Below are 26,502 nucleotides of genomic sequence, written 5' to 3'. Positions count from 1 at the left end.
ACCTACATGATTGTATGATTTGATTGTATGATTCTAAATACAAACTGCACCAAGTCACCTTTGGGAGCATCAGAAATCCGGTAATTCATATGGGGCTGTTTAAATCTCAGACATTATCAGATATATGGTACCTGCTTCTGTAGGCTGTCCAAATTTGCTCATCAATAGGATGTGGAGCAACATTTTCAGTTTGCAGGTTTATCCTGTTGTTTCCATGGTTACAACACGCTGCTTGGGGTAACAAAAAGGTTTCAAGGTGCTGCTTAACCCTCAGCCCCCAGCAGAAAGCTCGTCCCCTGCACATGTAGTTTGTGTGAATGGGAGTGATGGAGGAAGTCTCTGGTTTTTAGGGTATTCTGCAGTCTGTGAGTCCTGGGGCAGGCTGAAATGCTTGTGGTTTGCAAACCCAAGGGGAGCTCAGCTAAGCTACAGGTACCTGGTTCCTCTGAAAATCACACCTTTGCGTTTTCAGGTTTCATCAAGGGAAGGAAAGACCTGGTGAGCTCTGCTGGTCCGGACCCAGCTCGGAAACCATATCTTTCAGACCTGCTATTTAAACCCCTAAACCACCCCTTTTCATCACTTCATGGTTTCTATTTTTAACTCATTCATTCTATTTTATGTCACTTGGTGCCATGGGCATCTCCAGCATCTGCTCAGCGTCAGGGAGCATCAGCTGTAGAGTTGCATCTGTGACACTAATTAGCGAAACATGAGAAGACAGAGATTAAAAGACATGTTGAACCACTGCTCTTCTTTCTCTTCCAGAGCACAGTAATTGTGGAGAAGACTGTTCAAGACCTGATGAACCTGATGCACGACTTGAGCGCCTATTCAGATCAGTTCCTCAACATGGTGTGTGTGAAGCTCCAGGAGTACAAGGACACCTGCACCCTCGCCTACAGGTACAGGCAGGCTCAGAAACCGATGTGTGCGGGAGATCCTGCTCTGGGGCTTTTGCTGTTTGATAGAATCGTAGAATGGTTTAGGTCAGAACAGACCTCAAAGTCCATCCAGTTCCAATCCCTCAGGCATGGGCAGGGACACCTTCCACCGGATCAAGTTATAGAATCATAGAATCACCAGGTTGGAAGAGACCCACCGGATCATCGAGTCCAACCGTTCCTATCAAACACTAAACCATGTCCCTCAGCACCTCATCCACCCGTCCCTTAAACCCCTCCAGGGAAGGTGACTCAACCCCCTCCCTGGGCAGCTTCTGCCAGTGCCCAATCACCCTTTCTGTGAAAAATTTTTTCCTAAAGTTCAGCCTGAACCTCCCCTGGTGGAGCTTGAGGCCATTCCCTCTCGTCCTGTCCCCTGTCCCTTGGGAGAAGAGGCCAGCACCCTCCTCTCCACAACCTCCTTTCAGGTAGATGTAGAGAGCAACGAGGTCTCCCCCCAGCCTCCTCTTCTCCAGGCTAAACACCCCCAGGGCCCTCAGGCTTGTTCTCCAGCCCCTTCCCCAGCTTTGTTGCTCTTCTCTGCACTCGCTCCAGAGCCTCAACATTCTTCTTGTGGGGAGGGGCCCAGAACTGACCCCAGGATTCGAGGTGCAGTCTCACCAGTCCTGAGTACAGAGGGAGAAGAACCTCCCTGGACCTGCTAGTCACACTGTTTCTGATCCAAGCCAAGATGCTGCTGGCCTTCTCAGCCACCTGGACCTCAGCTGGCTCATGTTCAGCTGTCCTTTGGGTGCTTCCTTTCTCATAGATTGCCTGGGTAACCATCAATAAGTAACTGATTCTCTGTACATCCCTGTTGCCCATGTGTAAAATGGTCCTCTCTGGAGAGGGGACCAGCATTGTGTGGGGATAAATCCTTGTGCTGAAAGACACTAAAGATGCTACGACATCATGGGCTATAATAGCGCTACCCATAATCTCCTTTAATGGCTCATTGAGGCTGCCAGTAGCAGGGGAAGCGAAAAAAAGCCCCTTGTGTTTTTCTGACCAAGAGCATTAAGGAATTATTTCCTATTGCCTGATTTCATTCAGGAGGAGCTTCATCTGGCGAGCGGCTGCGTACGGGCTCGTTATTATTATTAGTAAAGCCAACAATAGCAGTGAGCCCATATCTGGGTTAAACTTTGTCTGAGCATTTGTGTAAATTAGTAGCTGCTCGTGTGCCGTTGTCCAAAATGCTCATATTTTCTCTGAAACTCCACTGACTGGAGCCACACAATAGATGTGATTTCTTTGGCTTGAACTTAAAGGTCCTTCCTTCCTTCCTTTGCTGATACCATTCCTGGATTTGGCACCTGCTGAGGAGCAATTAGGACAGCCCTAATTTGGCAATATCCTGATTACAGCTGGAGGAAAAACAGGAAACATTCGAGTTTCGCTGCTAGCAAATGACTGACTGAAATAGAAATCTATATACATTTCAAATGATGCAGAGGAATAGAGCAGCTACCCTGCTTTGCAAGGGGCGAGCGGTTCGATCCGCGAGGACGTTATGCCCTCTGCAGGGATCTCGCGTCGGTACGGCTCCGCACAGCCTTGCCCTTTGGATTAGGGTTTTCCTTGGGGCTTTGAAGAGGATAAATCCTCCTGTTGATAAACTTCGTGGAGGAAGGATCATGTATAGCGGCTTAAAATCCGAATAAACTCCCTAGAGCTGGGTATTAATACAATCAGGCGAAGCCATCCGAGTGTCTGTTCTTGAGATGTCAAAATAGTGAGAATTTGGGAAGCCAGAGAGATGGTTTATGCAAGATTTGCACATGGCATCCGCTCGTTCCCCATGTGCGTGTGTTTCTTGAAGAGGAATATGAGCAAACGTGGATGAAATGTATTCAAATACAGGCTCCTCAAAGCAAGACTGTTTTATTCCAAGGCCTTTGCAGAACTGATAGCTCTGTCAGGACGTCAGCACTAAGAAATGCACAGCTGAGATTTTTCATGTTTGATTTCCATTTGGCTCTGATTTCCTAGTGAACGTAAAGAAAAAAACAATCGGGGTAGGATATGAATGGATTGGGCGTTGATATAAGTAGCAACCATGGATTGTGCTGTTTTAATTGATGATGAATTTTAGAAATGTATTTAATGTGATCTGGGTGAGATGTCATATCATAGAATCATTTAATTCTTTGTGTTTTCATTTTAATGTCTCCTTTTTTTTTGTTTTCGTTTTTATCCCCAACCCCTCATAAACCAGTCTGAAAATATAAATTCCATTTGTAAATAGTTTTTGTTGCACTTTTACCAGCATATAATTTGCAGAAGATGTAGATCTTACACAGCTCTGTTGGAACGAGTCCAGAGGAGGCCACAAAGATGATCTGAGGGCTGGAGCATCTCCCATACGAGGACAGGCTGAGAGAGTTGGGGTTGTTCAGCTTGGAGAAGAGAAGGCTCCCAGAAGAACTTAGAGCAGCCTTCTAGTACCTGAAGGGGCTCCAGGAAAGCTGGGGAGAGAGTCTTGGCCAGGGATTGCAGGGATAGGATGAGGGGGAACAGTTTGAAGCTGAAAGAGGGGAGATTTAGCTTAGATATTAGGAAGAAATATTTTACAGTGTTACTGGTGAGGCACTGGCAGAGGTTGAAGATGTGGCTGCCCCATCCCTGGAGGTGTTCAAGGTGAGGTTGGATGAGGCTTTGAGGAAAGGGATGGCTGCCCTCAGCAGTGGGGTTGGAGCTGGATGATCTTTAAGGTTCCTTCTAACTCAAACCATTCTGTAATTCTATGATTCTTTGATAATTAAAATCTGCCTCTCTGGAGGTGTCCAGCTCTCTCCAATGGCTGTGAAAGCAATTTATGGTGACCAGCCTCCTGGCTGATTCTCTCAGTTGAATCTGTAATGTCAGGTGGGTTAAAACTGGACCTAGATCTCTCCAAATCATGGAGAGGGTTAAAAAAAAAATCACATTTCTTGCATTCCAGCCATGCAAAATAAAACTAAGTCCCTGTTTATTGATAAGGAAATGAGAAACAGATTAATTCATCCAGGGAGTGGGGTCTGTGGTCAAACAGGATTTGTCGTGTCCCTGGGAAATGCTCTTGCCACTCCATTTATTGCTTTTTATTGGCATCTTCCCCTTCTTGCATTAACTTTTTGGGGTTTAAGTTGTCTTTTTGACACTTTTAGGGCAGGGGTCTGTCTCCCTCGGACCATTAGGTGCCTGACACATGCTGAGCACCCTGTTTAAACTCTTAGCAGTGCGAGCAGCGCTCAGCATGGAAACAGCATCTCAGCCTGGGAAGATAAAAAATACTATTCAATAATAGCTTTGGTGCAAGGCACCAGAGCCCAATTAGCCCCTGTGGCCCCCAGATGTTTTCCTAATGAAAAGCCACGGCCCTCCAGCTGTGTCCAGGGACGTTTATGGTGCAGATCTGGGACCATGAGGACCAGCAGATGTTATCTGGATAAAACCCACCGAGCTGTGGAGGGCTGAACCCTCCTCGCTCACATTCCATCACCAGTGTAAGGGTTACACCTATTCCCTCCCCGCTCCCAGGAGCTGGGTACAACCAGATGGCATTTTCCTTGGCCCGTTGAGCTGTGAATTAATTAGTTGATGCTGGCACTGGTGGCAGCAAGTAACCCTATTACAGCAGCAGGAATAATTACAGAGGAGGTTGGGAGAAGCGGGGAGGGTGTTTGAAAGGAAGCATTTTGAGCTGTACTGCAACATGTCATCCTGTCTTGTGTTAATTTACTCAAGGACCTGAATTAGATTGACGTTGATAAGAAATTACGGAGGTTGAAAAGTGACTGAGATGCTAGAAAGAAAAAGTGGGGGGAAAGTCGCTTTTAATCGAGGAGGAAAGCTGGGCATCCAACAGATGTTGGTGTATCATGGAATCATAGAATAGTTTGGGTTGGAAGGGACCTTAAAGATCAACTAGTTCCAACCCCCCCCCGCCATGGTCAGGGACACCTCCCACTAGATCAGGTTACCCAAGACCCCATCCAACCTGGCCTTGAACACCTCCAGGGATGGAGCATCCACAACTTCCCTTGGCAGCCTGTTCCAGGGCCTCACCACCTTCATGGTGAAGAAGTTCCTCGTTATGTCCAGTCTAAATCTGCCCCTCTCCAGTTTATCCCCATTCCCCTTGTCCTGTCACCACAAGCCTTTGTGAACAGCCCCTCCCCAGTTTTCTTGCAGCCCCTTCAGGTACTGGAAGGTCGCCCTAAGGTCTCCTTGGAGCCTTCTCTTCTCCAGGCTGAACAAGCCCAACTCTCTCAGCCTGTCCTGGCATGGGAGGTGCTCCAGCCCTCTGATCATCTTTGTAGCCTCCTCTGGACCTGTTCCAGCAGCTCCATGTCCTTCTTACATTGAGGATTCCAGAACTGGGCACAATACTCTAGTATATGGACAACCTTGTTTAACCCTTTCCTTAATGAGTGGGTGGTTGGAGTAAAAGAAACCTGTCAATAAAAATTAGGAGGTGTTGCAACCACGAGAAAGAGCAGGGACATCAATCTAAGGAACCCATGTAGTGGTGGCAGTGTCCCGGCATCGATTAATTCAAAGCTCCCTATTGATTTCCGTGGGAAATGCTGCTTTGGGCTCCAGTGGCTTATGGACCCACGAGTAAAGGTGAGAAAAGCAGGAATTATGTGAGTTGGGCTCTCAGAAAACACTAACCCTAGAAAAGCAAGGACACTAAGCTCAATTTGCAACTTACTCTGGCAGCTAAAGAGCCTCCCCTTCCTCTTCCCCCAACGCCCACTGCAAAAAGCAATAATATTTTTGAAGACAGCAGATAATAAGGATCATAAACCAGAGAGGTAGCTCTGTCCTCTGTACAACTCCATCAGAAGACTCCCGAAGATGACTTCCATCCATACACATCTGAAGGGCTATGATAAGGCTGTAAATAATTGAAGAGAGTAAACAGCGGACGTGGCGAGTGCTGAGACTGCCGTAAAGGGAAATACTGGGGAGTAATGGGTTGAAATTGAGTAAAATAAAACACGAGCACAGTATCAGGATTTTTTTTTTCTTGTCCAAGACTTAGATTTGTTCAACTGTGAAATAGACTCCCAAGGGAAGGAGACTATTACTTTAGTAATTTAAATCCGGAGAGGACAAAGCACTGGCTAATATATTCAATGGAACAGTTGTCTTGCCTTGGCAGAGAAATGACCAGATATCATCAAATTCAGGTTTTCCATCTTAGATGTCAGAGATTCTGGTGCAGTTTTATTTTTTCCCCTTAGTTTTCACCAGGGTGGGGAAAAAAAGACACCTTTTTTTTTTTTTCTTTTTTTTTTTCATCAATGGAAAAACACCAAGTTCCTAACAGCAGCAGAAGGCCAAATTGAAGTTTTGATGCCGAGGTCTTCTGTGGCTGGAAACAAAATTCATTCTTTTGTCTGTGGCAGATTGAACATGAAATTTAAAGAGAAGGAAAATTTATATCTAAGTGCATGTGACAAATTCATTTTCACAAATCCTGTCTACTGACTGAGCAGAGGTTGTTTTCATGGTGGTAAGTGAAGGGAGGGATGGGTTGCTCCATGCTGGTGGGAAAAGTAGTAATCATCTGCTCTGTTTCAAGATAGATCAGTGTTGGCTCTTGTCTCAATGCCTTTTTCACTGTTTTCCTTCTCAAAACACAGATACCCAGTGTGCATTTCTCTTTTGTTTCTCTTTATTTACAAAAAGATACCTCTCAGGACATTAAAAATCAGTTAATCCACATAACCCCTCAGAAATGTGTGGGGTCTTTAATGTGATGTCATAGAATCATGAGGTTGGAAGAGACCCACCGGATCATCAAGTCCAACCATTCCCATCAATCACTAACCCATGTCCCTCAGCACCTCGGCCACCCGGCCCTTAAACCCCTCCAGGGAAGGGGACTCAACCCCCTCCCTGGGCAGCCTCTGCCAGTGCCCAATGACCCTTTCTGTGAAAATTTTTTTCCTAATGTCCAGCTTAAACCTCCCCTGGTGGAGCTTGAGGCCATGTGGGATGACCCTTCCCAAAATCACCACCTGAATTCTAGTCACATCTCTGAGCATGTTTCATACAAACGTTGAACGGTTTGGGTTGGAAGGGACCTCAAAGCCCATCTAGTTCCAACCCCCCTGCTGTGGGCAGAGACACCTCCCACTGGATCAGGCTGCTCCAAGCCCTGTCAAACCAGGTCTTGAAGAGCTCCAGGGATGGAGCAGCCACAACTTCCATGGCAGCCTGGACCAGGGTCTCACCACTGTCACAGCAAGACATTTCTTCGTAATATCTAATCTAAACCTGCCCTCTTTCAGCTTCAAACCACTCCCCCTCATTGTATCCCTGCACTCCCTGATCAAGAGACCCTCCCCAGCGTTCCTGTAGCAGATCCTTGTTGTCTATCCGAGCAACCAAAGAATGGGAGAGGACTTCCCTTTCTCTGGTCACCAAACGTTGACAAGACCTATGTAGATGGTTGTTCAGGAGTAATCCCAACACAAAAAAATAGGCAGCTAATTGGCTCCTTCAAATAGAGCATCCTGTTTGTCTCCTGCAATTGCCCGTGAGGAATTCAGATTAGTTACGCTGCCAAAAATATTAAGCAGGGAAGGTCTTCATAATTGGAATATGCTGTAATCTTTGATTCGATTTCACACATACATACCACTGAGATGAAATCTCTGGTTATTGGATGCTTTGGATGAATGGAGAGAAGATCTTGGACCCTTCATTTCCTTTTGTTGCTTCAGACCTGGTCCCCAAGCTGGAGCAGCTGGTGTGCGGTGAGCTGGTGGCTTCCACCCAGATCTTCCTGGGCAGGTTTCCACATTGCAGTCACAACACAATCAGCAGCGGCTGGCGAGCTCGATTGAGATTGAAGAGAACAAATGAGCCATGGAGAAACTACCTTGTCTCTCTTCTAGTACAGAATGACCTCCTCTGGTTCTGTAAATGATTGTAAGTTGAGGCATTAGGGCTGCAAAGATGATCTCAGGGCTGGAGCATTTTTACTATTGAGGACAACTTGAGAGAATTGGTGGTGTTCAGCTGGAGAAGAGGAAGCTCTGGGGAGACCTTATAACAGCCTTCCAGTACCTGGAGGAGTCCTACAGGAGAGCTGTGGAGTGACTTTTTCCAAGGGCCTGGAGTAATAGGACAAGGAGGAGTGGTTTTAAATTGGAAGGGGGAAGATTTAGACGAGACATTAGGAAGAAATTCTTCCCTATGAGGGTAGTGAGGCCCTGGCTCAGGTTGCCCAGGGACATTGTGGATGTCTCCTCCTTGAAGGTGTTCAAGGACACGCTAAATGGGGCTTTGAGCAACCTGACCCAGTAGGAGGTGTCCCTGCCCATATGAGGAGGCTGGAACTGGATGGGCTTTAAGGTTCCTTCCAATCCAAACCATTCTATGATTCTGTTATTCCAAGAGTGGGTACAATATGGCCCTTTTACCCTTAAAGGGCTCTGACAAAGTACATCAAGAGTTGCAAGTTTAAGAGCGGTCCATATCCTGTCCACCTCTGTTGTCGTGAGTGCTTTGTTGAATTCCTCTTTCGACCCGTTCATTAATGCTTAATGCACCTATTTCCACAATAGGGATTTTAACGATTATGTGCGGAATTTCATTGAAAAGTAGAATTTACTTCACGCAAATACAATTGTTGCTGCTTTCTCCACAGGAGCATCGTGCAGTCGGATGAAAAGCTGGTAATCAGCGCATCCTGGGCTAAAGATGACGATATTAGCAGGCTCCTGAAATCTCTGCCTAACTGGTGCAACATGGCTCAACCCAAGCAACTGAGACCCAAGAGAGAGGAGGAGGAAGACTTTATAAGGTAAAATGTTTCATGAACTTGTCACAGTTCTTCAAGGAGAGCAGCAACAATGGTACAACCTACTGGAAATGCAGTAATTATGGTGTTTGCTTAGCTGTTGCATCCTCAGGTGTGAGAAAAGGTTGGGAAATGGTCTTTGCTCAAGTGGAGTTCATGAAAGTTGCGTTCACATACTGTTCTACTGCACAGTTTTGAAGCCAGGCACCAGCTTTGCTCAGCTGAGAATTTCTTGTGGATTGCCTGGTTTTGGTTCTGTTGAGAACAAGAAATCGTGTTCACTGTCTTTATCAATGACCTGGATGAAGGCTTTGAGTGCACCCTTAGCAAGTTTGCAGATGACACTAAGCTGGGTGGAAGTGTGGATCTGCTGGAGGGTCGGGAGGCTCCAAAGGGATCTGAACAGGCTGGACCACTGGGCAGAGTCCAACGGGATGAGGGTTAACGAGGCCAAATGGCAGGTCCTGCCCTTGGGGCACAACAACCCGGGGCAGCTCCAGCCTAGGAGAAGTCTGGCTGGAAACTGCCTGGAGGAGAAAGACCTGGGGGTGTTGGTTGACAGTGAATGAACATGAGCCAGCAGTGGCCCAGGTGGCCAAGAAGGCCAATGGCATCTTGGCTTGTATCAGAAGCGGCGTGACCAGCAGGTCCAGGGTGGTGATTCTCCCTCTGTACGCAATACTGGTCCTTTAAAAGACAGGAGAAAGCAGAGCTGCTTCTCGGATGCGATGAGGAGAGAAGAGAGGGAGGCCACGGTTAAATAGGAGGCTTTTGTGGCAGCACCAGATCGCTGCTTCCCCGTGCCTGTTGCTCGTTTCTGCTCGCTCTGTTGCTCAGACAGGGCTATTTGAGGAGTCGTGTTTGTGAACCAAGTCAGGAAAGTGGAATTAGGGAGGAAAAGGATTAATTTTAATTCAGGCAGGTCCTTGTCCTGGTTGATGGTGCTACCCTGACCATTCGTGCAATGAAGAGAGAAGCAGTCTGCGATTTCATGGAGGGGCCAACTGGTTGTACTGGTCAGGGCTTCCCAGAACTGGTGGTGGCTCCAGAGCTGTGCTCCAGTTGAGACATGACCTGATGGTATTTCTCCTCTGTTCCGACCCCAGGAGCTATGCAAGGAGAGTCATGTGAAAAATATTGGTACCTCCAGAGGGGATTCTTTCAGGGGCAGCTTGCTGTGTCCAAACTAGATTGTTTTTACCTTTTCAGGCAAGTGAAAGCCTGAAACTAAGTAATCTGCCTTTCCCTGCACAGTGTAAATCACTTTGTCTCTGATTCGTTGACGCATCCTGAAGAAACAGGTCCCCCTTGTCATTCCAGTGAGTCAAAAAGCTTGTCTACACATTCCCATCACTATTCATCACTTCTTTGATTGGCATTTGGCTATAAAACCGTAGGAGTAACTGAAGCTGTTTAAAATTAAAGTCTAATTTGCCCAGATTGCCATTTTCCTTATTCACTGGATACAAGCAGAATAACATCAAGCTGATACAGTCTAGAGAGAGGAAGGGTGGAGAGAATAAAATATGTCTCATCACAGAAATATTTGCTCATGCTGCAGTGGGGATAATCAGTTTTGCCAGTGCTTGAAGAAATCCCCAGTGACAGGACAAGAGTGAGGAAGCAAAGTTCTTGAGGTCTTTGTGCAGTCCCTGGGGTTTTTAGTCGTCGATTCAGTCCTAGCCTCTACCTTTCCCTTCACATTTATCCATTTTTTTCTTGGCACGGGAAGGTGCTGGGATGCCCTCCTCACTCAGATGGTGTTTTCTAAGCTGTGGGACTTCAGAGCTCCCATGGGTTCAATGCTGGGTACTCCTGGCTGAGCATAACCTGCTTGTATAAATTCCTGGCAAGCTCAGTCTGATGCTACCAGTGCCAGGATTTTCATCCTAATACTCCTTTTATCCCAATATTGTCATTTTACTAACCATTAATTGGAGTATTTTATGAAATTATATCAGAGATGTTAGAATGAGAAGCCCATTAGGTCATTGACGCTGAATTTACTGAGAAAAGCTCCTGCACTGAGTCTTTATTTTAGCCTAGACATTAGGACAAAGATCTTTCCTCAGTTTGCACAGAGCATCACGTATTAAGCCTCAGCTCCTCAGGATGCCACGTGAACGCTCCTGTAGCATTAATTTAAGTGATAATAATTGGTCTGGGCCAGTTTTAGCCATTGATGGCAAGCGACATAAACTTATAAACTTCCTCAGGAGTCCATGCATGGTTGAACAGATTTCTCCAGAAAGCTTCAAAACAGAATTAATTGCTTGTCCAATTTTTTGTCGTCTTCTTTCCACTTAAGCAGACTTTTTTTCAGAGTTTCTCCTAATGCAATGGAACATTTTTTCGCTGCTGTTGCTTCTTTCTCTTCCCCTTAGCGCTACTGATGAATTGGGAATAATTCTACCATAGCCTTCATTGCCTTAAAACTGCAGTGGAGCCAGAGGGAAATGGGTCCTGAGGATACCTTGGTTATTAAGGTCGTGGCTGTGATGGAAGAACCTGCTTTAAGCTGAAAGAGGGGAGATTTCGATTGAGACGAGGAAGAAACAATTACTGTAAGGATGTTGAGTGGATGTCCCATACCTGGAGGCATTCAAAGCCAGGTTGGATGGGGCTTTGAGCAACCTGATCTGATGGAAGATGTCTCTGTCCGTGGCAGGGGGGTTGGAACTGGATGGGCTTTGCGATCCCTTCCAACCCAAACCATTCTATGATTCTGTGATTTCATTCTCACTGTAACCACCCAAGATATTTAAAAACTTGATATGCAGAAACCAACCTGTGTTCCAAGACCCCACTCCTCAGCTCACAGGGACAGGACTAAGCATCCTTTCCCTTCTGCTAAATTAAACGTGTCCTGTAAATTTGCCACCAGTCTTGTGCTGTGGCAGGAGGAGATACCAGTGCAGTTTTCCTTCTCTCTCCGTCCCTGGCTTCCCTGTAACTCATTTGTTTAATTAAAAAGAAGAATCCAAACTCAATATTTTCTGGGGAAAAAAAAAAATCTCATGCATATCTCTGTTGACAGTGATTGATTTTGTTGTCTTAACCCGCCACTCTCTCTTTGGTGAAGAGATGTCAAAAGGCAGGGTAAGACACTAGCAGCACCTCCCCATTAATATTCTGGTGTGGTTGGCCAGACAAAGGGACCTGATTGAGCATATTATAGTAGCTCGGAACTTGGCAAGGGGAGAAAGGAAAGAAAAGTCATGCCTCTCTTCGTATAATTAGTTTTTAAAGCCCTGAAGGCTATTTGGCACTAGGGCGAGTGTGAAATATGCTGCCCTTATCGTTTTAGAAAGGTTAGCGTTCAGTTCATTACTGATTCAGATATGTTGATAATAAAACCCAAAGATGTATCATTTCCAGGTTTGCCTTTGACGAGGCAAAGTGATGGAAAAAAGAGCTTCAGATCTGGTCATGCTCGAGTTAAAGCAGAAATTCTTGGGTTTCGGTGCAGCTCAGCAGCACAAGGTGGGGCAAGGGCACCGTCCTCTGAGGTTTAGCCTGGAGAAGAGGAGGCTGAGGGGAGACCTCATTGCTCTCTCCAACTCCCTGAAAGGAGGTTGTGGAGAGGAGGGAGCTGGGCTCTTCTCCCAAGGGACAGGGGACAGGACGAGAGGGAATGGCCTCAAGCTCCACCAGGGGAGGTTCAGGCTGAACATTAGGAAAAAGTTTTCACAGGAAGGGTCATTGGGAACTGGAACAGGCTGCCCAGGGAGGGGGTTGAGTGACCTTCCCTGGAGGTATGTAAGGGACGGGTGGACGAGGTGCTGAGGGATGTGGTTTAGTGTTTGATAGGAATGGTTGGACTCAATGATCCGGTGGGTCTCTTCCAACTTGGTGATTCTATGATTCTTTGGGGTGATGGGGAGGTGTGGAGGCAATTCCTGCTGGAACACATTCGCCCAGGAGCCCCACATTGATCTGAAGATCACACCAGAACACAAGATGATTGTCATTGAAGATCGTGTAAGCAGGGAGATCGTGATTTCCCTCTCACTTTTTGACTACAGCATGCTCCTGAACATTGAACTTGGGATCAAAGTCTCCATCTAAAGCTAATGGAGCAATCAAATAAATACTTCTCAGCATGTCCATTTACCATGTGACTTCATCTAGTTCCAACCCCCCTGCCATGGGCAGGGACACCTCCCACTGGATCAGGCTGCTCAAAGCCCCATCCAACCTGGCCTTGAACCCCTCCAGGGATGGGGCAGCCACAACTTCCCTGGGCAACCTGTGCCAGCGCCTCATCACCCTCATCATGGAGAATTTCTTCCTAATGTCTAGTCTAAATCTGCCCTTCTCCAGCTTATATCCATTCCCCCTTTTCCTATCACCACAAGCTTTTATGAAAGCTCTCCGGCTTTCTTGTAGGCTCTTCCCAGGTACTGGAAGGTCACTATAAGGTCTCCTTGGAGCCTTCTCTTCTCCAGGCTCAACAAATCCAACTCTCAGCTTGTCCTCATTGGGAAGGTGCTCCAGCCCTCTGATCATCTTTGTCGCCTCCTCTGGACCCGTTCCAATAGTTCCATGTCCTTCTTATGCTGAGGATTCCAGAACTGGACACAGGTCTCCAGATGAGGTCTCATTCACTGAGGATTGGGGTTGAATTTGGGATTTTTCTTTGAGGATCACGTGTCTCCTGAACCTGAATCCATGAAGAACCTCCCAGCTTCGGATTCATTAATCCTACAAATCGCAGCATCCATTGAAAGGAGTGCAGCAATGCTCAGCTCTGCTGAGGGATTTTTTGGGGGGTCGTGTGTGTGACCCCCAGCTACACAACAGGGACAGAGGTGGGAAGGCAGAGCAGAAACGTGGCCATTCAGCTTCTCCACAAAGATTTAATAACAGCTCCTGCTTTAACAAGCTTCTGCCTCGCTAAATCACATCATTAGAGCTGCACAATATACTCCAAGACACTTCCTTGTCTGCTGTGATAAATTGGATAATATAAACTTAACAAGACCAGAATATTCAAATAAATTTAAGTGAGAAGATGGCGTGTGATGGTAGAGCTTAAAATTGTCAATTAGCCATATCTGCTTTTTGACGGTGTTGTGACCTCTCAGTGGAGATTCGGAGGCGGCGCCGATCACACCAAGTCCTAATAGACACACACAAATTGTTGTTGAGGCTTTGCAAATCCTGACGAACCTCAAATCTGGGTCGTTTTCTGGCTCTTCAGTCTTTTCAAGCTGAATACATCAAGTTGGCGAGGTGAATTTCTATCCACGAAGGACTCTCGGCGGCAGCTTTTCATCAGGAACTACAATGGTGTTTGGATGTGCTGCGAAAAGTGCCTTCATGTACTGAATTTTTAAAAACACCTTCAGGTGCTGAATCTTTGAAACGAGTGAAATGGCTTCTTCGGCAGGAAGATGGCTGGGCTGGGTTTTATTGTCCTTGTGGCAGCAAGTCATCGCAAAGGGCTTCCCTCTGCAGACAAAAAACTCACGTGGGTTATTTGTTTTGGTGCTCACGCGATGTTTTTTACGATCGTTGAACAAATTCTGGTTCAAGATGAAGCAACAACCCACCTTTTCTCTCTTCTGTTATAAATAAGAATATAATAGGAATTTCTCTGAATTAATCAAGGAGAAATCTGCCTGCTTGGGTAGTTTTATGAGTTTTCAAGTGTGGTCTCCAGGCTGACTCTACGGCCCGATTGCGGGAATAGGAAACAAATGGGTTATAGAAATTCCTATATGATAGAAATACATCAAAAAAATCTACTGATCCAAAAGAAGCTGCAATGGAACTGATTCAAATACTGTCATTCTGGTCTTTCCATTATAATATACATTGTCTTTTGAGACTGTATAAATAATGTACCATATGTATTTGAAGTGCTTTATGTTAGGTAGCATATTGAGTTGTTTTATGGCAAGTTTTTGTACCCAGTAATTGTTTTCAGTAACATTTTTTGTGGCTATTCAATTCCATTTTTTGTGGCTATTCAATTCCATTTTTTTGCCAGGTTAGGATAGGGCAGCCTGGTGTAGTTGGAGATGTCCCTGCTCCTGGCAAAGGAGGTGGAACTGGATGATCTTTAAGGTCCCTTCCAACCCAAATCATTGTGTGATACTATGATTCTCCTCTGCAAGCATCTGATGCTCGGTGGAAAGCATCTCTCTGCAGTCAAGAGGATGTGAGAAAGTACAGGAGGTCCTCATTGTGTCATCGTGTTCCTGGAAAGCTCCCAAGGGGATGGCTTGTTGTCCCACCACCCCTCCTCCTACAGCTCCACACCTTCTTCCCGTGAGCTTTTTCCTCATCAGTATTTGCCGAAGGGATAATTAACACTAATTTCTTGGCAGAGAAAAGGAAGAGGAGCAGTAAGCAAACATAAAGCTGCTGCCAAGGGTCCATCAGAGGCTCACTCCTTGTTTTGCTGTATTGATGTTGACACTTGGCTCCTTTTCAGCCCTGCTCTGGCACGAGCAGAATGCCTTAAGCATAGCTTAGGTCATCTTGATTTATCACACATGCTCTTCCCTGGCCTTTCTTCCCTTGAATATGAGTTTCCCATTCTCTCATCTCTGCTGAAACATGGATGAGGGGAAGCTTCATGTGTTGTCATCAGTCTCTCTGTAGTCAAGAAGCTTAACCCAAAAGGTTGTTTAATTTTATCAACAGCTCATCCCTTGGAAGTACCACCATTGCTTTTGGTTGCTGGAAGAGAGGAAGGTGAAGTCGTTGCGACTTCAGAAGACTTCTTTGGTGAACCAGGGCCCCTCTCCATCCGTGCTGGGAGCATGCCAAGGATGCACTGTAGAATCATAGAATAGTTAAGGTTGGAAAAGACCTCTAAGATCATCAAGTCCAACCATCAGCCCAACAGCATCATGCCTATTAAACCATGTTCCAAAGTGCCACAGCTGCGCATTTTGTGAAACCCCCCCAGGGGATGGTGACTCCACCACTTCCCTGGGCAGCCTCTTGCAATACTTCACCACTCTTTCTGTAAAGATTTTTTTCCTAATATCCAATCTAAACCTCCCCTTTTGGAACTTGAGGCCATTTCCTCTCGTCCTATCCATTGTTACTTGGGAGAAGAGACCAGCCCACACCTCACTACAACCTCCTTTCAGGTAGTTGTAGAGACTGAGAAGGTCTCTACAACTCAACCTCCTCTTCTCCAGGCTAAACAAATAGTCCCACTTCCCACAGCCACACCTCATAAAGCTTGTGCTTCAGATCCTGAGGATTTTCTCTCATCCTAGCCCTTCTTGCTTGAGAGAACTAGCAGCACCCACCTCTTTACAACCTCTCATGGAGCTGCAGAGAGCGATGAGGTCTCCCCTCAGCCTCCTCTTCTCCAAACTAAACCATACGCATCTCATACAGTATCCATGAGAACAGGGTGGATCCAGAGTTGATGCATGGCTGGTTGCTGCATTTGGAAAGTGAAAGAAAAAAGAGAAATTAAGATGGTTTAACAAAGGGAAACAAAATGAGGTGCTTAGTTAATCCAAGGATTAGAGCTAGTACAGCTGGCCTGTTCTAACAAAGCAGGGATTTAAGAGTGAACTCTGTTGCAGTGTGCGGGATCCCATGGGAATTGAGATTAAAGGGCAATGAAGCATCAGATATCAGCGTAAGGAAGAGTGAGCTCCCACAAAGAAGCAGCTGGGCAGTTAAGAAAGGCACTTGAATTTGCTTTATTGGCAGTGGAACTGATATCAATATTAATCTCTGTCTTGACTGCGGGTATACGCACAACTGAATTAATCACAGGAGACTGGAGCACTGTCTTTTCTTACAGTTCTGCGAAGCACTCTGTTGTGAACGACTCAGTTATGAGCTTTTCTGATTTTCTGAAATAGATCATCTCTATCTTCATGGGCTCACCAAAAGTTGCAGGATCTTTTCTTGTTCCCAGTAGCTTTGGCAAACTCTAAAACAAACATCTGCAAACTTGCAGGTCAAGGAAGGGGATTCTGCCCCTCTGTTTCTCTCTAGTGAGACCTCAGTTGGAGTATTGTGTCCAGTTCTGGAATCCTCAACATAAGAAGGAGATGGAGCTGTTGGAACGGGTCCAGAGGAGGCTGCAAGGATGATCAGAGGGCTGGAGCACCTCCTGTATGAGGATAGGCTGAAAGAGTTGGGCTTGTTCAGCCTGGAGAAGAGAAGGCTCTCAGGAGATCTTTTAATGACCTTCCGGTACATGAAAGGGGCTCCAAGAAAGCTGGGGAGGGACTGTTCACAAAGGCTTGGAGTGATGGGATGAGGGGCAATGGGGATGAACAGAAGAGGGGTAGAGTTAGACTAGACATAAGGAGGAATTTCTTCACTATGAGGGTGTGGAGGCACTGGCACAGGTTGCCCAGGGACGTTGTGGCTGCCCCATCCCTGGAGGTGTTCAAGGCCAGGTTGAATGGGCCTTGGGCAGCCTGGTCTAGTGGGAGATGTCCCTGACCATGGCAGGGGGTGGAACTGGATGTTCTTTAAGGTCCCTTCCAACCCAAACTATTCTATGATTCTGTGATTCTTGTACTGAGTGAATCAGGCTGGGGTTTTGCTGTCTGTAATGTGACACGAATGCATACATCGTTTCGGGGGTCCTTCAGCTCTGTCCTTCAGCAGCAGAGGAAAGATGGAGACATCATTCAGACACAAGAAACTGTTCAAGAGTGATCAGAGAGAGACTGCACATCAAGTGCGTTTAAATGAGTTCATTTCTGCTCTTGCGGAGTGTGGGTTCATCAGGGATAGAATGCCACCCTTGATAACTGATTAAAATACTATAATTTGATTGGAGCAGCCTGATACAGTGGGAGGTGTCCCTGCCCATGGCAGGGGGGTTGGAACTGGATGACCTTTAAGGTCCCCTCCAACCCAAACTATTCTATGATTCTGTAATTTGATGAGTCTACGAGTCATAGAACCATAGAATGCTTTAGGTTGGAAACGACCTTAAAGATCATCCAGTTCCCACCCCCCTACTGGATCAAGTTACTCATGGGTAAGGTAGGGTGGAATTTTGAATTTCCAAAATTGTGGCAATTCAAACCAAGGGTACCCACTGAACCATCAAAAACTCATGCATGAAATGCAGAAGGTGGTTGCAGATCTCTCTGTGCTGGCTCTGTCTTAGATACACACTCAAGGATGCACATGTGACAAGTGTTGGCCAGAAGCTGTATGGGAATCGAAGGTCTGAAGATGCTATTTTAATGCAACTATTTAGAAGAGCAAAGTTAAGGTTCAATATTCAGTTGATTTGGCTTCTTAGATCCTTCTTGTTGAGTGCTTAACCTTGTAAATTTAGTAAAGACAAAGAAATGCATGTAGGGAATATCTTTTCAAGAAGGCATCCAGAGCACCAGCAAAAAATTGCTTCAGAGAGACATTTGCTGGCAGGAGGTTTTGATTGAAGTGATGGGATCCACCAGAACTCTTCAAAGTTATCTGCTAAACGGGAGTTACCTTGATGAAGGTTGTCTCTTATCGTGGGCTTCAGTTTATGTGAAAGAGTGAATTGGGGTTTCTACAGTCAAGGATATTTATTAAAGAAATCACTTAAATAGTGTTTTCAGCACAGGAAGGATGTGGAGGCCAGAGATGATCCAAGGGCTGGAGCACCTTCCATGCAAGAACAGGCTGAGAGAGTTGGGGTTGTTCAGTCTGGAGAAGCGAAGGCTCCGAGGAGACCTTAGAGCAGCTTCCAGTACTGAAAGGGACCACAGGGAAGCTGCGGAGGGGTCTTGATCAGATAGCACAGGGATAGGACGAGCGATTTGAAGCTGAAAGAGGGGAGACTGAGATGAGATCTTAGGAAGAAATGTTTTCCTGTGAGGGTACTGAGGCCCTGGAACAGGTTGCCCAGAGAGGTTGTGTCTCCCCCATCCCTGGAGGTGTTGAAGGCCACATTGGATGGGGCTTGGAGCAATTTGATCCAGTGGGAGGTGTCCCTGCCCATGGCAGAGGAGTTGGAACTGAATGGGCTTTAAGGTTCCTTTCAACCCCAAAAATTCTATGATTCTATGATATATTTGTTATCTTTTTGATACAAACTCCTGTTGTTTTTTTAGAGCGAGCGTCAGAATCACATTTATCCCAACATTTTATGGTAGAGCTTGCCATAGAAATCCTTATTTCTATTCCTAACAGAAGTAAAAATAGGAAATACGCCATGGTTTGTATTATGTAGATTTTTCCCAGCCTGACTTCATGCACTGTATTATTCATGCCCAGGGTATCCAACCACTTCTCTTTGCGTGTGGGAAGACAGAAGAGTTGTCCCTGTGACAAAACCACGTTTGTAATCAGTTGTGGGCAGCGACGTGGCAGTGACTCCTTATTTAACAGCTCTCAAATTGTGGTCCCCAAGAAGTACTTTTTCTACAGGGTTTTGAATTTGAAAGTCACGTTAAGGAAGGTAGAAATTCACCTTCTGTATTACTTCCTATTTTTCTCAGTTGTTGATGCAGTTGACAGTGGGATTTAATTGCCTGAGTCAACAGGAGTTGTTTGGTTAGAGTGGGAAAAGTTCCTGCATTTTCCATCTATGGAAAATATTGTGCTCCACAGGAACAGATCATAGGCTTATGGAATCATTAAGGTTGGAAAAGACCTCTGAGACCATCCAGTCCAACTGTCAGCCCAACACCACCATGCCTACCAAACCATGTCCCCAAGTGCCACATCTACACATCTTCTAAACAACTCCAGGGATGGAGACTCCACCACTTCCCTGGGCAGCCTCTTCCAATGCTTCACTACTCTTTCAGTAAAGAATTTTTTTCCCGGTGTCTAAACTAAACCTCACCTTGTGCAACCTGAAGCCATTTCCTCTTGTCCTATCACTTGTTACCTGGGAGAAGAGACCAACACCAACCTGGCTACAACCTCCTTTCAGGGACCTGTAGAGAGCGATGAGGTCTCCCCATAGCCTCCTCCAGATGAAACAGCCCGCAGTCCCTCCCTATAACACCTGTGCTCCAGACCCTTCCCCAGCTCTGTTGTCCTTCTGTAGATGCGCTCCAGCCCCTCAGTGTCCTTCTTATACCGAGAGGCCCAAAACTGAGCCCAGGATTCAAGGTGTGGCAGTACGGGGGGACAAACCCCTTCCCTAGACCTGCTGGCCGCACAATTTCTGATCCAAGCCAGGATGCTGTTGGCTAGATCATAGAATCACCAGGTTGGAAAAGACCCACCAGATCACCGTGCCTTAAACCCCTCCAGGGAAGGTGACTCCACCACCTCCCTCGGCAGCCTGTTCCAGTACCTTTATGTGGAAAATTCTTTCCTAATGTTCAGCCTAAACCTCCCCTGGTGGAGCTTGAGGCCATTCCCTCAAGAATACGAGAATATCTGAGTGTTTCTACGTGGCTAGGGCTAAGTAAGATGTTTCCTCTTTGCTGCAGAAGTCATTAACTGGTTTAACTTGAACGAATGCTTGCGCTTTACTGAAATAAAAATAGTCCAGCCTGGCTATGAGCTTGACCGCTTGGTTCAACCTTGTATTCACCTTCAAGTGCCTGTTTAGACTTTGGGTGCTGGGTCCTGCACTTGGGGCACAACAACCCTGTGCAGCTCCAGACTAGGAGAAGTCTGGCTGGAAACTGCCTGGAGGAGAGGGACCTGGGGGTGTTGGTTGACAGCGACTGAACATGAGCCAGCAGTGGCCCAGGGGGCCAAGAAGGCCAAGGGCATCTTGGCTTGGATCAGACCCGGCGTGGCCAGCAGGGCCAGGGAGGTTATCCTCCCTCTGCACTTGGCACTGGTGAGACCACTCCTCGAATCCTGTGTTCAGTTCTGGGCCCCTCCCCACAAGAAGGATGTTGAGGCTCTGGAGCGAGTGCAGAGAAGAGCAACGAAGCTGGTGAAGGGGCTGGAGAACAGGCCTTATGAGGAGCGGCTGAGAGAGCTGGGGGTGTTTAGCCTGGAGAAGAGGAGGCTGAGGGGAGACCTCATTGCTCTCTCCAACTCCCTGAGAGGAGGTTGTGGAGAGGAGGGAGCTGGGCTCTTCTTCCAAGTGACAGGGGACAGGACGAGAGGGAACGGCCTCAGGCTCTGCCAGGGGAGGTTTAGACTGAACATTAGGAAAAAATTTTTTACAGAAAGGGTCACTGGTCCCTGTCCAAGGCTGCCCAGGGAGGTGGTTGAGTCCCCTTCCCTGGAGGGGTTTAAGGGACGGGTGGACGAGGTGCTGAGGGACATGGGTTAGTGATTGATAAGAATGGTTGTACTCAATGATCTGTTTGGTCTCTTCCAGCCTGGTGATTCTGTGATATGATTCTCTGATATTCCTAATGTGGGAGGCTTGTTAAGGGTTTTCCTGAAGTTCAGAGAGGATTTGATGTATTTCCGATAGCCAAAGCGGATCAAAATTAACCCCATCCTATGGAGAGGAATTACCACTGCCACATCCCACTGGGGTTGGAGATGTTCCCGTGTCTCAGTCCTCAGACACAGCCCACGGATGAGAATTCTTCCCAAACCACAGTATGCAAGATACAGCCTAAGGCAGCATATATTTTATTGTCAAGCAGAAGAAAACACTCAAAGAGATCTTTTTAACGAAGGCTATTTTTTTTTTTTGCCTTTAATGAATTCAATTGAGCAATTTTAAACCATTTCCGGGTTGTTCTTTTTGGGTTTTATTTTTTTTTTCCTCAAGTGACAGTGAAGCCCCACAAATCTAGGGAGACTCTGGCAATAAAACTGCTTAGATAGTATATAAAATGCCACTGATGGGATTATTTTGCTGCAGCTCGTTGCAGCTATTATGCTCAGCAGCATGATTCCTCATTGTAAGTTCATAAAAGAGCTAATGACAGGACGTGGATATCTGCAAAGTTGAATGGAAGTGGAATGCAAATTCACAACAAAAAGAGCAGCTAATGAGGGGAAGAGTATACCCAGGACCATGGTAAATGTACCATCACTTAGAGTCTTTCAATGAAATGCACTCGGGTTCAGCCAGGAGCTGTTGTAATTGGATGTAGGAACCGTTTCCTGATTTTCTCCATCCTACCAGTACACAAAAAGGTGTGCTGGAGTCTCTTCTTTTACCTGCAAAGGCGATGAGAGCATTTGCCATGCAGACACACCTGGGGCAGAAGCAAATGAGCTCTTCGTGGAGACAAGTATTGGGAAAGCTAAATCTGAACGCAAAAGATGGAATGTTAAAGTGGAGTGAGCAGTTGCACTCCTTAGAATCATAGAATCACCAGGTTGGAGGAGACCCACCGGATCATCGAGTCCAACTATTCCCATCAATCACTAACCCATGTCCCTCAGCACCTCATCCACTTGTCCCCTAAACCCCTCCAGGGAAGGTGACTCAACCCCCTCCCTGGGCAGCCTCTGCCAGGGACCAATCACCCTTTCTGTGAAAAAATTTTTCCTAATGTTCAGCCTAAAGCTCCCCTGGCAGAGCTTGAGGCCATTCCCTCCCGTCCTGTCCCCTGTCCCTTGGGAGAAGAGCCCAGCTCCCTCCTCTCCACAACCTCCTTTCAGGGAGTTGGAGAGAGCAATGAGGTCTCCCCTCAGCCTCCTCTTCTCCAGGCAAAACACCCCCAGCTCTCTGAGCCGTTCCTCGTAAGGCCTGTTCTCCAGCCCCATCACCAGCTTCTCTGCGGTGTCCCCTTTGCTGTCCTCTGCTGTATTTCTGAGAGCGGCTTTGGTTTGCATTTCAGGGCTGCTTTCGGCAAGGAGTCAGAAGTCCTCATTGGGAACCTGGGAGATAAACTCATCCCTCAACAGGAGATCCTGCGGGACGTCAGCGACCTGAAGGCCTTGGCCAACATGCACGAGAGCCTCGAGTGGTTAGCAGGTCGCACCAAGGCAGCCCTCTCCAGCCTCTCAGCCACCCAGAGTAAGTAGCTCCCAGCGGAGAATCTCCGTTTTAGAAGTGGAAACCAGCATAAATCTGTGATTTTAGCAGGAGTGGGCATCTTTTGTTCTGGATTTCAAAGAGGATTTATGTCAGGGGGAAGAAGAAAGCGAAGCAGCTTCATCTCTTTCTTCCTGGTGAATGCTGTGCTGTGACATCCACTCAGAGTGTGGTGGGCACCACGTGAGGGTGCCAGGAGCATCACTTCTAGCATAAGCTCTGAAGGGTCTTTCAACACTTGAGCTTTTCAGCTGTCCCTGCTAATGACGTTGCACCAGGAGCAGGTATCAGTGCCGAGGCAGGTCTCATTTTCTTTAAAGCACTGCTGGATCGCTGAATATTTAAAAATATAGATGTATTATAAATTCAGTAGAGAAATTGAGCAGCTTTTAATGAGCAATGCCCTAACATGCGTGTCGCTGGGGCACCGATGCTCTGCCTGCAAAGGCAGAAACAAGCCTTGGTGAACTGAGGTGCTGAGAGGGCAGAGACAGGGGAGCCTGGAGACACCAGTTTGGCTCCTGGCCGCCAAGAATCACGCATGCTACCTTTGTGAGATCATTTCACTTCTCTGTGCTTCAGCTTTCCCTCCTTCTCACACGGAATAGTGGGGTTTTTTTCTGTCTGGAAAAGGCTAGAGATGTGAGAGCTGCCTGGAGGAGAAAGACCTGGGGGTGTTGGTTGACAGCGACTGAACATGAGCCAGCAGTGGCCCAGGTGGCCAAGAAGGCCAATGGCATCTTGGCTTGGATCAGAAACGGCGTGGCTGGCAGGTTCAAGAAGGTTATTCTCCCTCTGTACTTGGCACTGGTGAGACCAGTCCTTGAATCCTGTGTTCAGTTCTGGGCCCCTCACCACAAGAAGGATGTTGAGGCTCTGGAGCGAGTCCAGAGAAGAGCAACGAAGCTGGAGAAGGGGCTGGAGAACAGGCCTTATGAGGAACGGCTGAGAGAGGTGGGGTTGTTTAGGCTGGAGAAGAGGAAGCTGAGGGGAGACCTCATTGCTCTCTACAACTCCCTGAAAGGAGGTTCTGGAGGGGAGGGAGCTGGGCTCTTCTCCCAAGCGACAGGGGACAGGATGAGAGGGAATGGCCTCAAGCTCCACCAGGGGAGGTTTAGGCTGAACATTAGGAAAAATATTTTCATGGAAAGGGTCATTGGTCCCTGTCCGAGGCTGCCCAGGGAGGGAGTTGAGTCACCTTCCCTGGAGGGGTTTAGGGGACAAGTGGATGAGGTGCTGAGGGACATGGGTTAGTGTTTGATAGGAATGGTTGGACTCGATGATCTGGTGGGTCTTTTCCAACCTGGTGATTCTATGATTCTATGACTCTATGAGTAGAGTGTCTTCTTATCGCTGTCATTGGTGCTGTCTGCATGGGGTCACGTTCAGCCAAGGGTTGTGGCTGTGCCCCAGAAGAAGAGCTCAGAATGAGCAAACCTCTGCTCTGCTGGTTTTCAACAATACCTTTTCACTGTTATTAACTCACCAGAAGTCACCCATAGCTCAGCTGACACAGAATTTAGCTTTTCTTGGGACATGGGCTTGGATCTCACCTGCCTACTGAGATGCTGGTTGATGAGATGCTTGACATTAACTGGCAACGTGCGCTTGCAGCCCAGAAGGCCAAACATATCCTGGTCTGCATCAAAAGCAGCGTGGCCAGCAGGTCAAGGGAGGGGATTCTGCCCCTCTGTTCTACTCTTGTGAGACCTCATCTGGGAGATTGTGTCCAGTTCTGGAATCCCCAGCACAAGAAGGAGATGGAGCTGTTGGAACAGGTCCAGAGGAGGCTACAAAGATGATCCGAGGGCTGGAGCGCCTCCCATACAAGGACAGGCTGAGAGAGCTGGGATTGTTCAGCCTGGACAAGAGAAGGCTCCAAGGGGACCTTATAGCGACCTGCCAGTTCCTGAAAGGTCTACAAGAGAGCTGGGGAGGGACTGTTCACAAAGGCTTGTGGTGATAGGACGAGTGAGAATGGGTATAAACTCTAACGCAGGGTCTTTAACTCTTTACTCCTGTTGTCCATGATCAGCTTGTTGGGATCCAGAAGAATAATTAATTTCAGGGAAGGTTCAGATCAGACATCAGGAAAAATTTCTTCACTGAAAGGGTTCTTGGGCCCTGGCAGAGGCTGCCCAGAGAGGTGGGTGAGTCCCTGTCTCTGGAGATGCTCAAAAGCCAGATGGATCATAGAATCAGTATATTTGAGGTTGGAAAGGACCTTAAAGATCATTTAGTTCCAACTCCCTTGCCATCGGCAGGGACACCTCTCACTAGGTCAGGCTGCCCAGCGCTCCATCCAACGTGGCCTTGAACACCTCCAGGGATGGGGCAGCCACAGCTTGATGAGAGGAGATCCACAACCTGAGATGAAGCGCTCAGGGATCTGGTTTAGTAGTGGACAGGTACAGTTGGACTTGATGATCTCAAAAGTCTTTTCCAACCAAACGATTCTATTCTACAATCAGCTAACAATTAAAGACCCAAAATGTTACAGGTAGCTTTAATATTCCTGTGACCCTGGCTCTGAGTTCTCAATAGTGGAATGACAGGGGTTGCTGCTGTGCTCTCACAGAGTGTACTTTAGAAGATTATAAAAAGAAAGAAAACAAAGCCCAATAGAAAATGCTATCAAAGTTCAGCAGCCAAATATTTATTCACCAAACTTTAGTTGCTGGGAGAGATCTTGGGGCTGAGGAGTTGTGGTCTGACAGTCAACGCTCTTGGAAATGAAAACATCATTTCTGATTTCAGTTCTAGTTGAAACTCAAATTTTTTAATAAATCAATATTTTCCAAACGTAAAAGGGCACGAGCGTGACTTTCAGGCTTCTGAGAGGATGTTACACGCAGCAGTGAATAAACATAAAGGTACGAAGCGTAATATTTCACTTGGCAGCGTTCTCCTGACAATAAAAATTCATCTTCCTTTGTAATAACTTTATACCAATGCACTAAAATGTCTGTAAACAGATGCCAGGTGTGTCTAAAACAAAAGGAAGAGCGAGCAGTGTTTGAAAATGGTAGAGGCTGTTGGCCTCACGTTTATAAATGAAACCTGGTGGAGTCTGTCTCGTAAATGGAACATCAGTAGAGCCGACGGGAGAAGAAGAAAGCAATTCCTTGGGGCAGAGGTGGTGGTGTGAGTCAGATGTATTTACAAATCCACGAGCAATGGTGATATACAGGGGAACTCAATGCTTTGGAGGAAGAAGATGAAGAATAAGCAATAGAGGAAAAATGAATCATAGAATCACCAGGTTGGAAGAGACCCACCGGATCATCGAGTCCAACCATTCCTATCAAATACTAAACCATGTCCCTCAGCACCTCATCCACCCATCCCTTAAACCCCTCCAGGGAAGGGGACTCAACCCCCTCCCTGGGCAGCCTCTGCCAGCGCCCAATGACCCTTTCTGTGAAAAATTTTTCCTAATGTTCAGCCTGACCCTCCCCTGGTGGAGCTTGAGGCCATTCCCTCTCGTCCTGTCCCCTGTCACTTGGGAGAAGAGCCCAGCTCCCTTCTCTCCACAACCTCCTTTCAGGTAGTTGGAGAGAGCAATGAGGTCTCCCCTCAGCCTCCTCTTCTCCAGGCTAAACACCCCCAGGGCCCTCAGGCTTGTTCTCCAGCCCCTTCCCCAGCTCCGTTGCTCTTCTCTGGACTCACCCCAGAGCCTCAACATCCTTCTTGTGGTGAGGGGCCCAGAACTGATCCCAGGATTCGAGGAGCGGTCTCACCAGTGCTGAGTCCAGAGGGAGAAGAACCTCCCTGGCCCTCCTGGCCATGCCGTGTCTGATCCAAGCCAAGATGCCCTTGGCCTTCTTGGCCACCTGGTCACATGGTTTTGGAAATCCTAAAAAGGGGGCTACCTCTTGGTGGCTTTTGGGTTA

The 26,502-nt window shown here is 47.0% G+C and overlaps 1 protein-coding gene across 1 annotated transcript in view; it reads left to right on the top strand.

The window, feature by feature from the left end:
* EXOC4 (exocyst complex component 4) overlaps window positions 1–26,502 on the top strand; it is a 428,233-nt gene that overhangs the window by 335,512 nt on the left and 66,219 nt on the right. The window contains exons 12-14 of the mRNA XM_069861081.1: window positions 769–905; window positions 8,596–8,751; window positions 22,413–22,591. Of these exons, the coding sequence (XP_069717182.1) occupies window positions 769–905; window positions 8,596–8,751; window positions 22,413–22,591 (472 nt within the window). The remainder of the gene's footprint in view (window positions 1–768; window positions 906–8,595; window positions 8,752–22,412; window positions 22,592–26,502) is intronic.

The sequence above is a fragment of the Phaenicophaeus curvirostris genome, chromosome 1 (genome assembly GCF_032191515.1).
Source record: "Phaenicophaeus curvirostris isolate KB17595 chromosome 1, BPBGC_Pcur_1.0, whole genome shotgun sequence".
In the NCBI taxonomy this organism is placed as follows: domain Eukaryota; kingdom Metazoa; phylum Chordata; class Aves; order Cuculiformes; family Cuculidae; genus Phaenicophaeus; species Phaenicophaeus curvirostris.
The sequence above is the reverse complement of the archived record's forward strand: the minus strand, read 5'-3'. Positions and strand labels throughout refer to the sequence as shown.